We start from the raw sequence: 17,444 nt of genomic DNA, 5'->3' as shown, positions 1-17,444 counted from the left end.
TAGGAAAAAGGAACAGACCCATATAGTGTAATTCTGTTTGAAATTGCAAAAAACACTTTTAATGGTTACTCTTACATTATATCAGCATAAAAACCGCATTATTCCCATGACTCCAACCTTGAAGCAGCTTCCAGGAACACCAGGTAAAGTTTTCCCACTTTCAAAATGGCGGCTCCGCTACTTCCAGTCCTCTGGGTAACATCCGACGTCAAGTCCCTTGACGCGTTTCATCACATCATTGTACCAGATGAAAATGTTCCTTCATGCAAATATTCTGCCAATAGAATGTTTGAGATGCTCTTAAAGGTGGTCTTTACCCTTGCAGGCCCAGCTCTGCAATCAGCTATTACTGCAATTTCTGTATGCCGAACGTAGCTAATTGGACTAGGACAAGGAACAACCAACACAACCCTGTCTTTCAGCACCATATTTTAACTGAGCAGTTACAACAGTTACCTCCTCCTTTGCTCTTTCAGGCTGTAGCTGTGTCACATGCATGACCATTAAAAGTGGATGTTTGTTTGATGAGACACTTGATTTATTGTAGATGTCACACAAGGAACCATACGTCTGTTACAGTTTGGCTATCTCTGGGTCACAAATGTCCCAGACCTATAGATTCAATCAATGATTTCAATGGGGTGAAAATAGAGTTCTAAACTCTACACCCCTCACTACTTTCTTCTTTCAAACCAACCAAAATCTGCTCAAGGACAGTCAGATTTGCAGAATGCTCTGAACCATCTATTTACCCAAGGAGTTGTTCCAGCATCTCCAGAAAACTGCTAGCTGACAATCCCTGGCCTCTTCCCAACAGGCGAGACCTGTGATCATGAGGCCTCTATTTTATCCTGCTTCTCAGTGTCTGGCTTTAATGCATGGCTGATGAAGCCCAGGTCTTAAAGGGCAGAAGGGTCTCTGGGTCTGTCATCTGTCTCTGCTAAAAGCAAGAAAATCAACTTCCAGAAAAATCTACTATGGTTCATGAGAATCCTTCTTTGCCTGGTGTAAACACGGGCACTGCAATACTCCATTTCTGGCCTTTCTACAGACAAGGCTTGACTAGAACTTGGCTTTAAGCACTCTGAAAGGACAGACTTTGGCCTAGTCCATTCTTTTCCAAAAAGCTCTGGCCTAACTATTCCTTATCAGAACCTTTATCCAAGGTGTATCTCAGATAAGGCCCCCCTTGAAGCACATCATGCTTCTTTGGGACCTCAATCTGCTCACTGCAGATCGGTCAGAGCTTCTTTGGCATTTAGACATCAAGCCTCTGTTGTCCACTTTGTAAGACAGTTACCTAGTCTACGGTTCATACCTATTCAGAGCTTTACTAGGTGGATGTCCAATCTTCTGCAGATGCAGCTTTCAGCAACAAGGTTCCTCAGTGGCACTTTAAAGTTGGGTCAGTTGACCCCTGTTGCTGTTGAACCCTTTTCATTCATTGCTTAGAGCCATCCCAGGGTCTGTGAATAACCAGGCCTGTGTCCTGTACTGTATGATTGAGAAAAAAATAATTTTGACTTACTTGTAAATTACATATCTTGGAGTACAGTGCAGGACACACCCTCCCTTCTAATCCTGTGTTACTCTGCATTGCTTGCTACAAAACTAAAGGCTTGTGGAGTGGGGTTGGGTTTTAGGGCAACATCTGGTTCTCAAGAGCTTTGCCAGTGTTCAGTCACCTGAAGGTACCAGCCTATGAATATTCTGTACTTTTTTTTGCCTCTGTATTGTGAAGTCAGCAGTGTTTGTATAGAGCAGTGGTGTCAAAACTGCAGGCTGGGTACGGTTCTTTGCTCACCTTTATCCACACCACTCCATCCACTTATATCAATGATGGGGCACTATTCCTACTACTGGTACCAACAATGGAGCACTATTCATCCCACTGACACCAATTATGGGGCACTATTCCTCCCACTGACACCAGCAGTGGAGCACTAATATTCCCAGTAAAACCAATGATGGGGCATTGGTTAATCCCGCTGACCCTGGGACATTTTCTACTCCCATTGGCCACAGTCTGGCCCCCCTAAAGCATGCAGCACAGTAAACTGGCCATTTTGTTTAGAAAAGTTTGGAGTCACCCCCCCCCCCCCCTTCCTGGTTTAGAGGACCACATTATTTTGTAACTGAATCCCCTGCAGGTCAGTAACTATCAAACAACATCATTGTTAGCTTTGTATTTGGCCATGGTTGCTAGTATACCATTGCTTCCATTTTGGCTCAGTATGCTTTATGCTCAGCTGTTAGCCCTCCCCTTGCCCCGCCTCATTCTCAATATGCATATGTATAATACTCTGATCTACTAAGAGTATGCTTTTGTTTAGCTGTGTTCAAATTTTTATAGCAATTTTAAGAAAATATTCATAAAGAATGGATCTCCTTCTTATCTGACCGCAAGGGCTCTTCTATGAGCTGAACTTCCTTGTTCCAGAGTGTATTTGCAAATTGAAAATATTAGACAGCAGCTGCCCCCTTGTGGTTGTGAAACCTTATTCCAGTGTAAACCAGCCTCCCATCCTTTTTGTTCTAAAGCTACCCATAAAATAATTTTCAGGTATCGGGGAAACCTTGCTAAATCCAGTTCATTATTATTTACTGGGAAAAATGTTCCAACTATTGGTGGCTAGTGGGGAAATTTACCCCTACATCTTTGGTCTGCATGCTACTCTTGCGTACAGCAAACAATTGGTGTCATGCAGGTGGCAAATGGCCATTAGTAAAATAGAAAAAATAGCAAATGATCTCCTGGGTCTCCTACCATAGCGTCCCTTTTCATGCAGATGGAGACGTATAGACGAGCTGACACAGTTGTACCCTGTGCCTGAAGATTAGCTTGAATTTGTCTGGAGGTTTATCGAGATTCCTCATTCAACATTCGAACAATCCTTCTTTGCAGTCTTTAATCAATTTTTCTCTTTCATCCACATCCATGGAGATTAGCTACAGTGTCATGGGCTGTACACTTCTTGACAATGTTGCACACAGTGGACATGGGAGCATTAAGATCTCTGGAGATGGACCTTCTTCCTTTGAAGGTGTTTTCTCCTTCTTTAGATGATTCTTTTAGCTATTTGATTCTTATATCAAGATCCCTGCTGCATTGTGATTTCTACTTCTGTTTCTGGATAGGTTGACTCCGTGGCTGTGCCTTAAGGGATCGTACCCATACCCTGCTGTATTGAAGAACCTTTGAGATAGCTGCAGGGTGCTGTAGCTGTGGAGTTCTATCCCTAAGGTTCCCTTCTGGGATATGCCCATCTTGGAGGGTAAAGACACGATAGGGTCTGATTCCCTTTTCTATTTCAATGGTTTTTATTAATTTTTTAAACAGTATAAACAGAGGCAATAAAACACGCCCACACAGGGGCTATCAATTGCACAGATAAACAAAATGCAAAATAAAAAAAGGGAAAAACAATGCTCTAATGCCAACAGGGCAAAAGGTATGCCCACGCAGGGGCTATCAATGGCACATAAGTTACAAAACATTAATGTAACTGATTATAACAACTAAATGCAGCTGTCCAGTCACACCAAAAACAGAGAGAGAGAAAAAGGAAAAAAAAGAAAAAGGGGGGTCAAAGAGCGGGGATTCAAGAGCGCCAACACCGAACGCCATTACATCCCCAGACTAGCCGGGGGGAGTGAGGGAAAGGCATATTGCAACCACGGCTCCCATATTTTCAAAAATTTACATTGGGAGTCGTTGCGGATACTCGACATCTGTTCGTTGAGCATCATAGTGGTCATACGATCCTGCACCCCCTGAAGAGGGACAAACGGACTCTTCCAGGCCTGAGCAATTGTTCTAGTGGCGGATAAAAACAGATAGGAAGCCAACTTCTGCTGGTTAGCCAAGAAGCCCGGCATGGGGCAATGAAGCAAAGCATACCGAGCATCCCGGCGTATGGAGAGATGGAACAAGGTGAAAAGAAGGCCAAACACACGAGACCAAAAATGAAACAGTCTCGGGCATGACCACCAGATATGCAATACATCACCACAATGGCCACAACCCCGAAAACATTGATCACTACAGGCAGGGTTAGCCCGGGCCAACCGAGCCGGAACCCAGTACCAACAAAACAATACCTTATAGGCTGCCTCCAGTGTGGTCGTATTAAATGAGCATTTAGCTATGAGTGACCAGGCCTTATTCCAGTCCTCCGGATCCACAGCCACTCCCAGGTCGCGCTCCCACTGAACAACATATGAAAGAGAAGTATGCGACGAGCGTCTGTTCAGAGCTGCATAAAGAAAGGATATAAGGCCCGGAGCGCCCGGACGCTGTTGGCAAAGCTGTTCAAAGGCAGATTTCTGGTACGGGAAAGCAGAAGTACCCCGCAGCAAGAGCAGCCAGTGTCGCAATTGAAGATATCGAAAAAATTCCGCCGGGGGGATATTCTGGGATTCCCGAAGAGAGTTCCAGGTGGGAAAGGACCGAAAAATCAAAAAGTGTCGCACCTGCGAAAAACCATTAGTCACCCACCAAGAAAACGTCCCTGGGTGATCCAAACCCGGCAGGAAAAGAGGGTTGTTAATAATTGGGAGCAAAGGCAGAAAAGGTGACATCAGGCCACCAGAATAACGTACCGAGTCCCAAACTTGTAGGCCATGAAGTAACATCGGACTCAGTGCCATAGGGCGCAGGGCAGGGGGAAGCCATAGAAGCGTCGACAGTGCGATAGGGGCACAATTAAGTAGTTCCAACAGGACCCAGAGGGGGACGTCGGAAGAGGCGTGCAACATAGACAGCGGGGCAATCTGGCTCGCTTGATAATACTTAGTCACATTAGGCACCCCAAGACCACCCTGAAGTCTATGGGCAAAAAGCGTACTTTTGGATACTCTGGGGTGCTTATCGGCCCAGATAAAACGCATTAACTTCGCCTGAAGCAACCGAAGAAAATGAGGGGGAACCCGCATCGGGAGTGTGCGAAAATAATACAACAATTTCGGCAAGATGGTCATTTTCACCGAATTAACCCATCCTATCCAAGACAGGTGCGGAAATTGCCAAGAATGCATAAGAGAGGATAGAGAGCTAAGCAATGGATAATAATTCGCAGCAAAAAAGGAGTCATAAGTGGGGGTCAAGCGAATGCCTAAGTATTCAAGAGAAGAGGAAGTCTGATTCCCTTTTAATCCTGCATATATTTAAATCTCTGCCAGTGGTAAGTGCAGGGTGGAAGGCCAGTAAAAATTCTCTGCCCAGGATGCCAAGCTCAATACACTTGCAGTGTAGGAGCACCTTCTGTGACTACAGGCTAGTAGTTTCTCTGGGGACCACAACCATGGTGCAGGTCTCCGAGTGCCCCTGCACAGACTCTCCAAGGCCCCCGCGGCCATAGGAGCAGCCACCCATTGTGCCTGTTCTGCTTCATTCTCAATTTATTTACTGGGTTTGTGCATGCTGCCCCTTTTTTTTTATGGATGTGCCTCCAAAGTGGCAACATATCCCAGTCCATCATACCTGGTGGGGCACAGCATTCAACTATACTAAATGAGTGTTCAGCTTCTTACAGTGCTTGGAACTAGAGGCCTTCCACTCCCTCTTCACTGCAGAAGAGTTCATAAGTATCCCTCTGGAGACACTTTACACTGCATATGGCAGATCCCAAATGCAAGGGAAGTATGGCCTTGTTGGTTCAGGCTCCCAAGGAAGTGGTAGGCTTTCTCCACGAAGTACCCTCAGTGTGGACAATTGTACCCAGTCTGATTCCCTGACTCCCTCCCCTGACACCTTAATTAATTTTTATGAGGAAAGGAATTTTCTTCCATACTGAATTCAATGGCAAAATTTGGGGCCTTATGGAGGCGATTGATACCGGGATCACAAGTGGCCACCTTCAGTCTCCCCTCCTGAGTCAGTTTTTGACTTTGCCCTTAAGGCAGACATACTTCCAGAGGAGGTGGTAGGTGAGGAAGATTACTGCTCTCCAGAGAAATTGGATCAACTGATATTTCATCCAAACTTAAGGATACCATAGCAACCCTTATTGTTATTGAGTCTGCTCACCCCAGGGTCTCCAGTATAGGGCCCCTAAAATTGCTGAAACCCAGTTCATTCATTTGTAGAACCTGTCCTATATGAGGACAGACCTCTCCCAGAGAAGATTCATACTCTGCCACTCCATTCACTCCACCTTTTTGCACAGTAATATCCTATTGAGGAAAGTTTTCTTTCAAAGTGGACCATTCCTCTACAGCCCTTGTAGAAGATAATGAAGTATTCAAAGTCCAAGTGAGCAACAGTTGGAGGCCCTCTTCTGCTTAGCAAGCCCCACTATGCAACTTGCTAAGCTACAGTGTGAAAGGCTTTGTGAACACACTTTGTCAAATATCCAGGATGAATCATCTCTCCATTCACATGCACAGGATCCTTTGGCTTAAATGCTGGTCAGCAAAACTCACATGTAGGAAAAGCATTGAATGGCTGCCTTTTGAAGGCGAACACCTATTTGGCCCTTCCTTGCATAAGGATATCAAGAGGGTCACAGGGGGTAAGAATACTCTCTTCCCCCAGGGGGTAAGATTACTCCACTTCTCTAGATAAAGGAGAGTTGTGATTTTAAAAGTAGGCCTTCTACTCCCAGGCTTATGAAAGGTTTCTCTCAATTCTCCAGCTTCAGATCTAAGCCAGAAACCTTCGTTTGTACAAAGGGGTGGCCTTCCAACCCAGACAAGTCTGGTTCCTAACACTCTTCCCAATGATGGGGTGCCCCCTCTTATCAGAGGCCAGGGTGGAAGGCCAGTTTGGACCCAGAAGGCCAGAGTGTAATTTCCAGGAGGTACAAGCTAGAGTTTCAAACTCTTCCTCCTCCCTACTTTATACTTTCAAACTTGTCTCTCTCCAGCCCATTTTAGACTCCAGACTTGTACTATGGGTTCAGACGTTCTGTTTGGAAACTGTCAGGCCGATAATTGCCTCCCTCTTTCTCAGAGACTTTCTTGCTTCAGTAGATATTCAGACATTCTGCCTACTGCACATACCAATCTTTTCCCACCATCAACACTACCTGCAGCATACTCTTCCATTTAGTCTGTCCATGGCCTCAGGGTTTTCACCATGGTGCTTGCCCCCCATCTAATCTCTGCACCATGCTCAAGGGATGCATGTATGGGTTGCCTAGACATTCTCCTGTTGAAAGATCAGACCCCCATATTTCTGTCAGCCAATGCCAAGTGGACACTGCAAATTCTGCAGAGCTTCAGTTAGAACCTTAAGTCTTTGCTGGAACCCTCTTATGGATTAGAGTATTTGGGTTTGATGCCCTGTCCAAGATCTTTCTGCCTCATGACAAACTTCTGTCCCTCTGCCTTGATGCCTGGCCATCACTTCCTGCTTGCATAAGTGGCTTGGGTCTAAAGGTTGCATCTTTCGAGGCTGTACCATACGCCCACTTTCACTGCAGACTGTTGCAACACAACATTCTGGCAGGGTGGGACAAATAAATGTCATCCCATGGCATGATGTACAAGGCCAGACTCTCCTTTGCATGGTGTATTTCCAACCTGACACTGGTGGAGTTGGAGAAGCTCTTTTTTTCAAGATATGGAAAGTCCCTATGACAGTTGCCAGCCCATCTAGGAGGATTCTGGATGCCCTCTCGGCATTGGTCATCTGAGGAAGCCGGTCTTCCCATAGACGTCCTAGAGCTAAAGGGGATTTGGTTTTCCCTTCAAAACTGGACCCTCAACTGTGAAGGCAGCCGATGACAATTTAGTCAGAGTGCCATGACCTCGGCCTACATAAACCATCAAGGGGGCAACAGAAATTGCGCTGCATCTCTCACGCTGTACAGTCTTTTTTATCTGTGGAACTTTAAACTTGGGTCTTTTGGCTCTTCAAAATCTGCCCTTTTGAAGATATTCCTTTATCTGACCTAACTCACTAGGTGACATTTCTCATTACTATCACATCTTCGCAAAGGGTCTCTTAGCTACTGGCCTTATTCTGTAAAAAGCTTTTTCTATTTCAACACAAGGATAAAGTTGTTGTCCTGAGGTCTAAAACCTTTTGGTAATCAGATTCTCAATATGTTCTTCTAAAAGAACCTTGTAAGGGGCTTCCTGCTTCACACCTTGTCAGGTTAATTAGACAATGATAGTGTTCCTCCCTTCCCTGTTAAGGCGCACACTACCAAATCTGTTAGTGTTTCATGGCCTTTTCAGCATCAAGCATCTTTTTCCCAGATTTTCAAGGTTTCCTCCTGGTCTTCTGTTCTCACATTTTAAGTTTTACCAGGTGGATATCCAGGCCTTTACCGATTCTAGTTTTGGGTGTAAGGTGCTGCCAATGCAGTTCATGCAGAACAAACCGAGAGAGACCGTGCTTTGCTCTATGGGCGGCTGGGTGTAAACAAAGTCTGTTTACACCTGGATACCTCTGGCCAGGTCCGCCAAAACAGATGAGGACTCAGTTCTCAATGTCTTTTTTTTTTTTTTTTTTTTAGCAGACCCGATTGGAACAAGAGGTAGGCAGGTGTGTAAGTCCGCCTGTCCAAAGATAAGCATGGAACTTCCAATCGAGTCCACCTGAAAAACTGGCAGGAGGACCTGATTGGAACACCTGTATGAATGAGGCCTTATGTGAGCCTGTTGGCTTTGTTTGCTGTGTTGCCCACCACTGAGTTGGACTGTTTTGGACATCGCATGGTCACGACTAAAGATTCTGGACCTGTACCATGCAACTAAGAAAATCCTGTTTTTCTATTGGTTTCTTTCAATTTGTGTATGCTGTCTATTTTGTGTTTTGACACTTTTTTGTCCTTGGTATAAAGTAGATATCTAGTATCTGCCGTTCCAGTCAGAGAGAAATCAGTATAGACTGATTAAAAGGACACAGTCATACAATAGTTATGGGATCTAAAAACGTATATATTGCTATCGGGACAAAATTATTGCTGAAAGAATATGGATGTTGCTATGTTTTTAAAGATGCTAGTTGCATGGCTGTCTCTAGCTTTATTCATTTCAGACACTTATCAGGAATAAGCATGAAGTTCAGTCAGAGGGCAGTGCTTCTAATCTTTACATGTGTTCCACAGTAAAACCATTGGATTAACATGATAGCTGGGGAACTAGTATTTACAGAAAAGAAGACAGCCGTAGCAGGTTTACCAATACAGATTTTCTTTAAAATCTACATACACCTAGAATGTAGAACCCATTGGAGTTTACTGAAAAGGCTGGGAGCCAACACATTTGAAGTAATGTTCCATACTGTAAACACTGCTATATCAAAATGTGTTTTTTGTGGCAAGGGACAAAATGAATGCTACAGTAAGCTAAAACCAACTTAAGAATTAATATAAATTACAAAACAAAAACAGCTAATGCCTTCTGAAATGGATCATTCCCATGATGTAGCCCTGGTCTTTAAGCACTGTATTAGTTTGGATGTGACTGATACTGTTAGTATTTACTGATTTGTCTGTTTTCCTAGGTATCTGTGGTGAATGAGCTAAAAAGCTGGTGTTTACTGAAAATACAGAACCTGGAGTTGAAGCTTTCTGGAGATTCCAGACCTTTTAAAGCCAAATCCTCTCCTTCAACGTGCGATTCAACAGATCAGCCAGTTTCAGAGAGTCCAAACAGCAGCAAGGACTGCAACAGCACAGACATTTCCATCCCACTACAGACCTCCATTCAACATTCATTTGTCACTCGGCAGAGCAGTTTACCTGATGAGCTTTCCAAAGAACTTCCATCTGAAGAAATCAGCAGACAACACCAGATTCCACCCCCTCAAGATCTCATGGTGTGTGCATGTAAGTCAACTACATTATTCACATGATGATGCAAGCAATTAAAGGGGCATATGATTAAGGACTTGTAATGTATGATCGGATTTCCAAACAATCTGGGGAAAAAATAAAGTTAAAAGACTAGATTGTTGTAAGACAATGTTGGGACACTACAGTGGAGGCCTAACAAACTGGGCCCAAAAGATATATAAAACTTCACTGTAACCTATTGCAGTGCTAGATATGTTTTTCTAGCACGTTAAAGTTTGAATAATCAGCACATGTCCCTGTTAAGAAATGTGTAATACTACAACTTTAAATGCTCTTTTCAATAAATCAGTGTTCAGCCATTGTGTAGTGACTCTTAGAAATATGTTTTTCTCTAGTCAGTGGTCCCCTTTTGTTGCTGTGCACATAGGCATTGATTGCAGGTAAGCTCACCATAGACATCAGATGGCATTTTGAAAATGATTCATCCTCCACAATCATTCCACCACCCAGTAGTCACACATATTAAAGCTTCCAGGATCTAATTATTTGTGTGTACTGTATGTACAAATGTAGCCCCATATGTTCTCAGCCTTACTATAGTATATAAATATACAGCAGGTATGTAAAAAATCTGGTAGGGCATTTTTCCATAATCCTCTTCAGGGTCCACATACCTTTTTGAAGCAGTGCTACAAGGTTTTTATTCCCTACAGATAAACTGATATGTTAATGGTGTGACAATGGATTGTTACTTTACTTTTTAAAAGATTTTTATTGAGTTAAAAAAAATATGTAAAAGAGCACAAAACCATAACAGTTGCTTGCAGTAATATTTTTACAATCTCAACCAAGATAATACCCAGTTATAAGGCAGAGTGCAAGTTAAATATATTGGGTTGCCTATTCCGTAGAGCTAATGTTAGTATGCATTGGGCAGTTGTGCTGTTGATTGTATTGCTTATGACTTATGGTTGGTGTCAGAGGTCAGTGCCCGAACAGAATCTACCATATACAGTATGTGGAACAGGAGAAGATGATCAGTAGAGATAGTTGACAGAGGAGAGGAATGGAGATGAAAGCAGAGTAACTATGTAGTTGAGGGTGGTGGAATAAGGAGAGGAGTGCCTGGGAAGCTCAATCTGACACATTATTTTGCTCATTCACCTAAATGCATCAGCATCCTGTAAGTGTCCAGGGGCATATAGTTTCTGATCCAAAGTGTCCAAATGTTATGAAGTCATGACATTTTCTGCTTAACCTGTAAGACAGTTGGGTGACTGATGCTTTAGTTAGGGTTTGTTTGTCGTGAATATAAATGATTTTTTGAACTGGGCAGTGTTACAGCTTTCCAGGGGTTTTTCCAAGTACTTCTACCCAAAACTGTGTAAAGGAGTTGATAGACACCGATTCAAAAGTGTTTGATAAGTGATAGGGGAGAAATCTTCCAATGGGGTCACTAGGGGATTCCCTTAATTTACAGGGATTTTTTCTAATTTCCTCTCCCCAACAGAACACAGATGGCAAAAAAAAACCTGACAAGGATTATAACCCCCCCCTTACTCTATCCAAAATGAAAAAAAGGTTTGCCTATAGTTCTACTGTAATGTAAAACCTATTCTTAGACAATCTAATGTGTTTTTTTTTGCGATATTAGTTAGGCATACGTTCGGCTGGGTTTGTGTGTCCTCATGAGGAATGTGATAGGTTTTTAGTTGAGTAGATAGTGAGTTGTAGGTTGCTTCCAACTCTTGTAGTGCTCATGCACACAGAGCATTTGCTTTTCTTCTCTGAACGCCAGAACTCCTGGCAAGAGAAAAGCTGCTTAAAAAACTTGTGTAAAGCCATGTATTGTATACATGCATTTAGGCATGTCAAATGTTTGAGCATTAATGGATTTCATTGGCCAGAATATTAATTTATTCTGGCCATTGAAATGCATTAACGCTAATATGTGCCTAAACATGCCTAGCATTTAGGCATGTAAAAAAAAAAAATTCTACTCAAAAGCTCCTCTACGGAGTGCACTTGTGATGTTTTTTTTTTTATCAGCCTGTAAATACCTGTATGTGCATGGACACATCGGCTAACATAGGGGTGCTTTTACAGGCTGAAAAAAAAAAGACAAACGCTTGTAAAAGGCGGTTTTAAGCCCTGTGTGCGTGAGCCTTTATATGTTTGAGTCTTTCCTCTAATGGGAAGCCATTTGGAATATTTTTCTGCCAATAAATGTTTTGAGTGTTCCACAGGAATGGAGATGAGCTCATAGATTGTGAGTTCAAGTTAAACTATTATCTTATGTAATTTTGTTATTATTAACTAATTTAACTAATGAAGAAGTGATTCATTAGAAGACCAGTGTTTCTCACATGATTTTATGTATAAGAGAGTGAAAATGGGCTCCCGTCTGCATTGTGATGCGACAAGGGAACTGGTTAGATAATGCATGGCAAGACTGGTTGCAGTAGGTGGCATTGGGGTTGGCAGTGTCTTCTATTCATTACAAAACCCAGCATGAACTTTGAAGAAGACAGCAGTAAGCATAATAAGCATAATGTCCCCAATAGAACCATTATCGGCAACCTAGAAATGTATATTTGGTGATAGGATCCAAACCTAGGAGGTGGACTCTACAAAGAGAGCAGCTCTGGCCTTTCAGAGCTCACATTCTTAGGACAACAGGTTACTTATGGTAATAAGGTAGATAGCACAGCAAATTTAGGATATTGCAGGAATAAAAGCAATATAGGTACAGTGTGGTGTAAGCTGCTTCCATAGTCCATCATGCCACCAGATCAGAATGAAAGTTGTGTCCAGGGACGCTCCCAATAAGGAGTGTCCTGTATGGGTAAAACATGGTAGTATTATTATTATTATTATTATTATAATACAGAATTTATATATAGGCATCAGTTTGCTCAGCTCTTTACATATAACGGGAGAAAATACAGCAACAATACAGTTCAATACAAGAGGGTTAGGAGGGCCCTGCTCCTTGGAGCTTACAATCTAAGAGGGAATGTTAAGCTACATCTGCATAAACTAGCATAATTAAGTATTATGTCTAACCCATATTCATGAATGGCAGATGTGGCAACTACTGAAGTTCTCCTTGGAGCATTATCTTGGTGAAATGGCACCCCTTTAGTGAATTTTCCTGATCTGCCTGACCAAAGGTTGCCTTTAACAAACCTTCTCCCATACTTGAATTCTGCTCCACACTTCTTTAATGCATGAATGGGTACCTTCCCCTAAGAATGCCACCATAGATTCATGAATGTTTTTGGCTCCAGCCTTTTACCCTTTTAGGGTAAAAAATTAATAACTAAGCAGTTGGCTACTGGTCCTCACATCTTAATAAATGTTGAACCTACAACTCTCTCTTCATTCTCAGGCTGAGAACCTATGGGATAGCCCTCAAAACATGGATATCTCTAGCACTACACTGAAGATATGGAATGGTGGTCTGAAACTGTCTGCCTTTGAATTCTTTCCCCTAGAAATAGTATGGTGACTACCCAATACTGCCATATGTCTGATATCTATGGGTCTTGCATGAAAACATATTCATGTTAAGCTGAAACTGAGATAAGAGTTTGTGGTCTGCTGTGTGATAAATTTGACATTATATCATTTCCAGCATTCATTCACTTTTCATTTGCTAGTATCAGAATTGCCTTTCAACAAAAATGTAAAAATTGTATGTAACATTTATAATATTTTTCTGTAGCTGTAGAACAGCAATCTGTACCTGTTGCCTTTCCAGCTGTGAGGCCTAAAGAAAAGACAACAAGCTGTATCCCATCCTGCAGATATCAGCCAGCCCTCCCATCTTCCAGCCTTCCCAACCCTAAACTGCGAAACACCAAAATTCTCCCTGCTGCCAGACTCGTAACAGATGAAAAGAAGGCTGAGAAGCAGACTGCAAATCTCATGGACCGAGGCACGCAAACAAGAAAATGTGCAAAACCTGGGCAGATTAGACAGCGAAGCCTAATGCCAGGACCACAGATTCCACTACCATCCTCTAATGCACCTGGTGACCATGTTGGCGTGCAAACCAGGGACACCTCCCAAGCTTTGGAAATCACACAATATTTTTTTGAAGCAGTATCTACTCAAATGGAAAAATGGTATGAAAGAAAAATTGAAGAAGCCAAGTCGCAAGCAAACATGAAGGCTCAAGAAGATAAAGTCACTTTGCAACAGCATATACAGAGTTTGGAAGAAGAATTAATGAAGTTGAGGACTAAGTTACAGAAGGAAAGCTAGCAGCAGAGCCCCTTATGGATATGAGAGACAGCTACCATAAGATATCAGACTCAACAGTCTGAAGTTGCAACACAAAAAACTATTTGAGTCATTGGTGCATTAAACAACTGTGAAACTTAAGAAATCTATACAGAAAAAAGCATGTGCCATTCTTTAATATTGATGTTTCTGAATTGCATGAGCTTCCCAAGCAAGACACTGCTTTCTTGCATCTGTAGATCCTTTGACATTCAATATAATTGGATCAATGTGCCATAGGGCTACAGTTTACTGTGCTGTATATTTAATGCTCCAATGTATTGAACAAATGCATGTATAAAGCTACATTTACTAACTGGTACCTGATATGAGAATTACGGATTAAGCCTATTCTGTTAGTACTGTAGGCTGGTGTCACATGTGCTTCTAAATGAACATATGTTCTCCCAATCCCTATCTAAAATGAACTGCAGTATTAAAGAATTTTTCAACTTTTACTTTACTGTCGAACTCCAGACAAGTGGCTAAATACAATGTCCTACCTGCTACAAATAATTTTATTCAGTCCCATAATCCAAACAACTCTGACAGACAGAATACCTAATGAGCTGACTCTTGAGCTTGAATTGCAGATATCTGAACCCAAAGACAAAAAAAAAAAAAAAATATATATATATATATATATATCCGTTTATTAGTCATTCAATGTGATGGCAGTATTCATTTTATTTTTCAAGTATATTTCTGTCTTACTTTCTCTTTAATGCAGGAAGTGTTATTGGCAGGATCACCAGGTGAAAATACATTTAGAAAAGGCTGAAAAAAGAAAACTAATGCAACTATCACATCTAACGACTGTTTGTTCTTGGGTTTAGATAAGCTTTAAGCATTACAGCTTGGGCCACCAACCTTCCCCCCTCTGACCTGCTGAGTGTACAGTGTAGTGGCAGCAGCACACAGTGAGAGTCACCCTTGCTTTTCCCTCCTATAAGCATTTTCACAAATTTATACTGACAGCTCTGTGTTTTGGCCCCTAGTGCCTTCCTTAACTCCGTCTGTTTTGCCATGAGTTACAGGAAGCTGATATAAATACAGTTTCAGATACTTGTACTACTTATTTAAAGTACACAAAAAGAACAGGTATACAGATTACAGTTTCTTACTTTACTCTGACTTTCCAGATCTGATTTGGTTTCAGTACTTCAAGATGCTGACCTGAAACCTGCAGACAGCCAAGATACTAACATTTTCAGAAGAAGGTCAGCAATCCCAGCCCCATATTTCTCTCACTACAGGTTTCCTTTCAGTTTGCTGTGCCAAGCACAAATGACATCGGTGTGAAAAAAAATTCAGCAGAACTAACATATAAACCATAAACTGTATTTGGGTTCTATAAGCATGAATATGCCTGCTTTATTGACAATATAGTAAACTCAGTAATGCATCTGAAAAAACTGAGTCAAGGTTGTGTTTATTGTTACTATCAGTTATTTTTTTCAATTACTATGCCAGCCTGTTATTAATATGCAGTCAATTAAATTACTTCTGTGCCATTCACGTGATATAAATGGGCTTAATCATATGTGAAAGAATTTTTTATAATGTTTAGCATTATCAAACTGGAAATAACTTGCTCAAGCAAGTGACTTGCTTTTCAAGTCAAGAAATTAAATTTTAAGAGCGAACATTATATTATTATTTATATTATTATTATATTATATTTACATAAGCCAACAGTTTGCAGAGCACTTTATAATATAAAGGAAGACAGTACAGTTACAATACAAGAGAGATAAGAGGGCCCTGCTTTATATGAGCTTACAATCTAACAGAATGACTGACTTAATGTGGAACTTCGCTCTAAATCAACATTGACTATTTTGAATCCTTATGCTGCTACCATTCGTATATAGATAGGAAAGTATATCATATTTACTTGTTTTAAACATTTTATTTCACATTTCTTCAGTTACTTCCTGCTTCCAGACCTAGGCAAATGATGTCATACATCCCAGGAGTCTTCGGGAGGGGAGGAGGGATTTTCTCAGCTTAGGCATGCCTGCAGGAGGGTGTGCTTAGCTAAGTGCAGATGGATTCCAGGAAGTAAATACTACATGAATCAGCTTCCCTTATTGAAGATGGCCATAGTCAGAGATGCTAGGGGGTGTTTTTCAATGTGATTTCTCAGCATGGAGACATGGATGGATGGTGGAGTTTACTTTTGATATAAAAGATTAGTTAAATCATGTTTTTGGTTTGTGGTGCTCAGATACAGTGTAGTTCTGCTTTAAGGTGCCTACAAGCAAAAATACAAGAAAAAATATTTAAAGGACAACTGTACATTAGTTATAATTTGTCCTTCAAGACATGCCCCACCTTCCTGAGTTCAGCCCATCTGGTCTAGTTCTTACCTCTATCTCTGTTCTAGCAATCTATACTTTGCAGTTGGGGCATGAAGAGGACCTGGTCTTTTAATATGACCAGATGCTTAGACTTTAAAGATGTGCAATCATTCCCCATTCTGACTAAGTCCAGGTATTCTATCACTTTAAATAGTTTCTCTGAGCAAGTTTGGCCCAAACAAACTATTTCCTTTTTTAAGCGATGTAGCTGGTGTGAGTGCTTTATCACAGCCTTATTCAACCAGGGTGTCCAGGCACCCTGGGGTGCCTTTAGGTTTCTTCAGGGGTGCCTTGGAAAAATGCCTAAAAATGTTATACAAGCCAGCAGGTGGATCAAACTTGTCTTTTAATTACACAAAGCCATAGGTTTTCATTGAGCACCATTACAACTTTCTAGCCGCTAACGACATAAAAAATGTCATTTGATAAGGAGGATATTAGGCACCTGCACACATCCTTGCTTGCCCCTCTACATCAGTACTGGGGTCACATTAGCTGAATGAGGGAGAGAAACTGAGGGAGAAGAGAAACAATGGAATTACTAGTCAGTACCAGTGTGCAAAGGTGTATTTGCTTTGAAAGAATAAATCACCTCTGACGTTGGGTGTCCCACGTGTGCAGATGTAGCTGCATTCTGTAAAACTATTAGTTTCGTTTTTTACATTTTGTTATGGGTGACTCAAGACTGTACAGAATTTTAAAGGGTGCCTCAAGATTGTGCAGAATATTAAAGGGCGCCTTGTAGTGGTGCACCGAAATGAAAATTCTGGTGCAGAAACCGAAAATTCAAAATGCACTTGGCCAAAAACCGAAACTGAAATGCGCAGTTTTTAAAAATGAATATATATTTTTTGGAAAAAAATACACTTTGATTAAAAAAAACAATATATACCCCAATTGTTTTGTAAAATATGTAAGAGGATGTTACAGTGAGTAAATAGATAATACATTTGCGCACGCTCGTGGAATGGCATGAAACTGCGGTACTTAAAAATCTCCATGGGTGATGCTTTAAAAATTTCTACAGGTTAGCAGTATAAAGTTA

The 17,444-nt window shown here is 41.5% G+C and overlaps 1 protein-coding gene across 7 annotated transcripts in view; it reads left to right on the top strand.

Moving 5' to 3' along the window:
• Window positions 1-15,550, top strand: part of ANKRD6 (ankyrin repeat domain 6) — a 286,595-nt gene extending 271,045 nt beyond the window's left edge. For 6 of the 7 annotated variants that reach the window (XM_089691294.1, XM_089691290.1, XM_089691291.1 and 3 more), the window contains 2 exons: window positions 9,458-9,782; window positions 13,477-15,550. In XM_089691294.1, the coding sequence (XP_089547420.1) occupies window positions 9,458-9,782; window positions 13,477-14,018 (867 nt within the window). In that variant the 3' untranslated portion in view covers window positions 14,019-15,550. The remainder of the gene's footprint in view (window positions 1-9,457; window positions 9,783-13,476) is intronic. The other variant, XM_089691296.1, reaches the window with a different exon arrangement.
• Window positions 15,551-17,444: the final 1,894 nt, after the last annotated feature.

The sequence above is a fragment of the Staurois parvus genome, unplaced genomic scaffold (genome assembly GCF_062004578.1).
Source record: "Staurois parvus isolate SC_StPar_1 unplaced genomic scaffold, SC_StPar_1.0 ptg000561l, whole genome shotgun sequence".
Taxonomy (NCBI): Eukaryota; Metazoa; Chordata; class Amphibia; order Anura; family Ranidae; genus Staurois; species Staurois parvus.
The sequence above is the reverse complement of the archived record's forward strand: the minus strand, read 5'-3'. Positions and strand labels throughout refer to the sequence as shown.